This window comes from Trichechus manatus, unplaced genomic scaffold (genome assembly GCF_000243295.1).
Source record: "Trichechus manatus latirostris isolate Lorelei unplaced genomic scaffold, TriManLat1.0 scaffold00038, whole genome shotgun sequence".
Classification (NCBI taxonomy): Eukaryota; Metazoa; Chordata; class Mammalia; order Sirenia; family Trichechidae; genus Trichechus; species Trichechus manatus.
The window spans coordinates 15,359,160-15,364,628 of record NW_004443974.1 but is presented as its reverse complement, the minus strand read 5'-3'; the positions used below and the strand labels follow the sequence as shown (position 1 = coordinate 15,364,628).

Sequence of the window (5,469 nt, the reverse complement as noted above, 5' to 3'; positions counted from 1 at the left end):
GGGCCTCCTCTGCACACCCTCTTGCCTTGCACTCCATGTTCAGCTGTCAAGACCTCCCCCTGAAGGGCCCTGAGTGCACCAGGCTCGCACTCACCTCAGGGCCTTTGCATGTTCTCTGCTGCTGCCTGGAACACCTGCCTCTCCTTCTGCCCCTGCCTGGTCCTCACTCATCAGGTCTCAGATGGAACTCAGCACCTCTTACGAGAAGCCTGTCCTCAACCCCCATGACAAGCTGGGCTTCCACAGGACTCAGTACCCTGGTTACTAATCATCTTTGTACATCTCTCTGCCTCCCTGGACTAGGAGCTCCGTGAGGGCAGGGACTGGGTATCTCCAGCCCTCACCAGGGCATTGGGCATAGTAACTGTTGAGTAAGAAAACGTGGAACAGAGGAAGAAAAGGAGGGAGGGAGAAAGGAAGGAAGGAAGGAAGGGCTGAGTATCACATCCCTCCACTTCCTGTCATTCAGTCCAGTTCCCCCACCAGACGCAGACCTGCCTGGTTCCCGTGGGCCTGTGCCGGGCCACCCACACCCCACTCCTCCCCGGCCGCCCTCACCTGCAGCCTCCCTCACTGAGCGAGTGGAACCCGGGCAGACAGCGTTCACACTTCCAGCCCGTCACAGTGGGTTTGCAGGTGCAGCTGCCTGAGCCATCGCACTGAAGGTGCAGGGAGCCTGGAGGAGGAAGAACGCAGGGCAGCATGAACCGGGCCAGGCGGGAGTGGGGGGGGGTGGGGGCCTACTCACCTGCCAGGTGGCAGTCGCAGGGCTGGCATGGCGTCTGTGTGTCCCAGCGAAAGAAGTGCTCCTGGCAGCGCTCACAGTGTGGCCCGGCAGTGTGGTCCCGGCAGTGGTGGCAGTGTCCGCCATGCCCCGTGCTGCGGAAGAGCTCCCGGTCAAACGTGCATTCCTCCGAGTGGCCGCTGCAGTTGCAGGCTGTGGGTGGGGGACAGGGGAGGGGGGCTGTGAGCGGCCTGCCCAGCTCTCTCTTTGGTAGGTGCCTAAAACAGCTCCTGGCACACGGTAGGAGGTGAGTAAGTGCCAGCCAACCTCCCAGTGCCAGACGAGTAGATAGCTCCATGGAGGGCGGGGTTCAGGCCTAGCTTGATCAAAGATATGAAGACCAACTAACTGACCATCCAAAATAGGACACTCTTAAGAGCAAAGGGGGAACCATTAATAAATACACTAAAACATCAGGCTTAGACAGGACACCCCAGGCAAACCAGAATGTCTGGTCACTGGGTCGTGGATCGCAGACTGACCACCTTCTAGAGATGCAATGTGGCTCACTCCAGAATCTCCTGCAGACTCTCCAAGCCATAATAATTGTGCGAATCTGGTCTCCAGCACTTCAAAAATCCCAGGTCATGCAGCCTCAAGGAAAACACAAGTCACCCTTCATTCACTCATTAAAAAATATGTACCAAGGATTAGTTCTGTATGGCGAACCCAGGGAGATGTACCAGTGATTGATACGGATCTTGTTCCTGTGCTCAGGTGGCCCAGCCCTCACCCCTATGGTCACATCTCTGTCCAGGAGCCAGACACAGCAAGTGAGTGAAAAGCCCGTGGGTGAAGCACTGTGATAGGAGAAGCATGGGGTGGGGTGGCGGGGGGGAGCTGGCAGCTGAAAGGAGGGGAGGGGCCCTACAACTGTGCTGAGGGTGATGCACTGAGCCTTCCTGGAGGAAGTCATGGCTAAGCTGAACCTGAAGGATGAGCAGAAAGGAGTTACCAGGTGAAAGCGGAGGGGATTTTCCAGGCTGGAGGTGAAAGCCCAGAGGATAAAGAAATAAGACGTGCCTGCCCAGCGTGGGCGCGGAAAGCAGTGCAGTGTGGGGACAGTGTGGGCGTGGCTTGCTGTTGACCAGGAACCAGGCTGGGTGGGGGTGGTATGCAGTGTGATGGGGCAGGGAGGAGCGGGGGCAGCTGTGAGGTCAGAGAGGTGAGAGAGGTCAGCAGAGCTTGCTCTGGGGAAGCCAGGCAGTGTGCTGAGCGGACTTCACCTCTAAGCAAGGGGACCCATGGAAGGGTTCTGAGCAGAGGATAGGCATAATCTCCACTTCAGAAGGAGCCTCCAGCTGTAGGTGAAGGAGGGCTGGAGGCAGGGAGAGCAGGGAAGAGGGACCTTCAGGCACCCAGTGGGGAGGTGATGGGGCCTGGACCAAGGGCACAAGTTAGATGGATCAGAGGGATGTCAACAGAATCTGGGGATCGGGGGCTGGCTGGGCTGAGGGGGGCAGGCTCAAGCACAAAGCCCCAGCTTCCAGGCTGGGTGGCTGGAGGACAGAGGTGTGACCACCAGGATGAGGATGCAGCATAAGCTGCCTGGCCTTCTGTGTCCCTGCTGTGGAGCCAGCCAGCACAGCTTCCCGGGCCTGGAAGTGCCCTGGTGGAGGCAGCCAGCAAGGGCAGCAGGAACCCATTAGGGCCAAAGCAGCTCCTGCCGACAGTGGCCCGTTCCAAGGAACAGGCTGTCCCTCCCCATTCCAGCCCTGGCCACTGGTGGCCCAAGCCCAAGAGGACAATGGGGCCTGGAGGCCAGGTCGGTCAGGGGCGCCTCCATATGAAGACGCTCCTCCTCCCAGCGACAGGGCCAGGGCCCGGTGACAACAGAGCGCACAGGACAGCCTAAAGGAGACCAGATGGTGTCCGGGGAGAAAGAGCAGGGCTGGGGGCGGGTGGCGGGGCGGGCTGGCACCACAGGCTGTGAGGGGGGGAGAAGGCGGTGCTCCCCCACATGGCCCCAATCACTGGAGAAGGTCTGATGGCACCCTCCTCTCCTCAGCGGATCTCTGAGGTTTGGCGAGCGAAGCCACATCACTCAACGGGGTGGTACATCAAAGGGCTGCCTGGGGCCATGGGAAAGGCCGGGGTAGGCAGGTCAGCACCCCCCTTCGACTTGGGGTGGCCTGGCTTTGATTAGCAACTGGGGTTGGAACAGTGAAGACAAAGGAACAAGTCGTTGGAGCCCTGCTGGCCCTCCCACCACAGGCACCTCTACTGGGGTGGACTTGGTTGGGGAAGGGGGGCTGTTGATGAGGGGAGACAGACAGCTCCCCCTCGTCCCTGCAGCGGTGCCCCAGCTGCCAGGCGGGGCACCCAGGCACAGTCCCCAAGGCGAGGTTCAGGGGAGTTTGTCCCGCCTGGACACTCACGCAGACACTCGTTGGCGGCCTCGGCTGTACCGCGAGCCCACGGGCGGTCCTGGAAGAAGGGTAGGCAGCGCTCACAGTCTGGGCCTGTGGTGTTGTGCTGGCACTGGCAGGCCAGCTGGCCGTCCTCGCTGGGGCCGCACTCGCTGGCATGCCCGTTACACTTGCACCTGGGAAGAGAGCATGAAGGAGGGGGATCCGGGGACCACCGGGGTGGTGGGGGCGGACAAGGGGTTAATAGGCAGGTAGCCCCTGTGGGTGTGCACTTTACTGAATGCCTGCTATGCGCCCTGGGTAACAGTACTAGGCAAATGCCTGCGCCAGGCACTCACTGCTCTAAGCTCTGTATGTGTATAAATCCATTTCATCTTCATGGTCCCTTATGATCGTCACTTAACATACGAAGAAACTGAGGCACAGAGAGGTTGCCCAAGGCCACCAGCTAATAAGGGGCAGAGCTAGCAAGGCTGCCACAAAAGGTTTCTGCCCAAGAGGGGCCCCCCTAGGGGCCAAGAGGAACCCAGGGAGAAATCATCTCGGTCTCCCATGGGGAGGGATGGGCCAGTGGTCTTGGGGTGGTCGGTGTGGGAGAGGGCGGCCAGGGAGGCTGCCTCATGCAGTTCTCCTTCAACTGTGTCTAAAAGCAGGAGAAAGAGGTTGTCCCTTACAGTGGACAGCCCCCAACTTCTCCCAGATCCCCAATAGTCTCTGTGTCTTTGACAGCAACCCTGGGCCCATGTCCCCTCCCACTCCTACCCTCTCACAGGATCAGGAGATGGGTGGACCCAGGTAGGGACAAAGGGCTTTTCTGGGAGCTACACGACATGCTCGGCTGGCCTGAGCCTGTGGGGCCATCACCCCATCTGGCCATTAGCCTGCTCTGAGAGGCCAGACTGAGAAGCTTGGAGGATGACCACGGCTCCCAGCTTACTCTGTGCCTGGCCCTAGGCTGAGCAATCAGCTCACATCTTCTTGCTAGACCCTCACTACCAAGGCATGAGGGGCTGTTATTATGCCCATTTCACAGATGAGGAAACTGAGGCTCAGGCCCACAAAGTGACAGACACTAGGTGGCAGAGCTAGAATTTGAACCCTGTTTTCTGACTCCACACAGATCCTGAGCTCCTGGACATGTCTCTATAGCCATGTGGTAGCTCCCTGTAGTGGGTTGAATAATGTCCCCCCCAAATTCATGTCTACCTGGAACCTTAGAATGTGACTTATTTGGAAAAAAGGTCTTTGAAGATGTAATTAGTTAAGATGATATCATACTGGATTAGGGTGGGCCCTAAATCCAACGACTGGTATCCTTATAAGAAGAGGAGAGGACAGACAGCTACACCAAGGAAAGACGGCCATATGAAGATGAAGGCAGAGACTGAGGTGATGCAGCCGCAAGCCAAGGAATGCCAAGGATTGCTGGGAGCCACCAGAAGCTACACAGAAGCAAGAAAGTATTCTCCCCTAGAGCCTCTGAAAGGAGCGTGGCCCTGCCAACACTTTGATTTCAGACTTCTGACCTCCAGAACTATGAGGGAATAAGTTTCTGTTGTTTCAAGCCACCTAGTTTGTGGTACTTTGTTAAAACAGCCCCAGGAAACTAATACATCTCCCATAAGCCATGTTCTACACTGTGTCCTCAGTGTGTGTTGAGGAATTGCTAACCACAGCCAGGACCCTGTGCTTTCTCTAATGTAGGAACACAAGGCTGGGGAAGGCTACAGGGCATCACTTCCTTGCAGGCCTCAGCAGGAACCTGAAGTAGGCAGGCAGCACCCTGCACTTCTGGCAGGGGTGAGGTGGGCATCAGGCAGTTGTAGGGCACAGCAGCCCAGGGCAGTGACAAGGGACCTCCTGTGTCCCCGAAGGGGTGCTCCAAATGCCACCTTCCTCCATTAAGCCCTGTGACCCCAAAGGAAGGAGAGTAAAGCTCCTGGAGCACACTGTGGAACACAGGCTGCTCAGGCCACCTGCATCTACCCGTGAGCCACCTTCCCCAGCCAGCTGCCAGTCTGAGGGTGGTCCGGCTCCCCACAGCTGCGGCCCAAATATTCTCTGGCCCAAAGCCCCTGACAGCAGACACTGGAGCTTACTGCCATCTGCCATCCTTGGAGAACCCCCCCTCCCAGGAGTTTAGAGCTGAATCAAATGGGGCTGGCAGGGAGGAGAGCATCTTCACCGATGCCTCCCTTGACTCCCAAGCCCCAGTCTTCCCTGGCAGGTATAGATACCCCGAAGTAGAGGTAGTTGGGCCCATGGTCCACTTCCTTGCCTTCTCCATCTTGTTGAGCATCATCACCAGAATTATGG

The 5,469-nt window shown here is 58.0% G+C and overlaps 1 protein-coding gene across 1 annotated transcript in view; it reads right to left on the bottom strand.

Annotated features, from left to right (window-relative positions):
* Nucleotides 1–5,469, bottom strand: part of LAMC3 (laminin subunit gamma 3) — a 70,305-nt gene that overhangs the window by 42,734 nt on the left and 22,102 nt on the right. The window contains exons 4-6 of the mRNA XM_004375765.1: nt 3,163–3,329; nt 749–937; nt 559–676 (exon numbers count right to left, since the gene is read on the bottom strand). Coding sequence (XP_004375822.1) covers nt 559–676; nt 749–937; nt 3,163–3,329 — 474 coding nt within the window. The remainder of the gene's footprint in view (nt 1–558; nt 677–748; nt 938–3,162; nt 3,330–5,469) is intronic.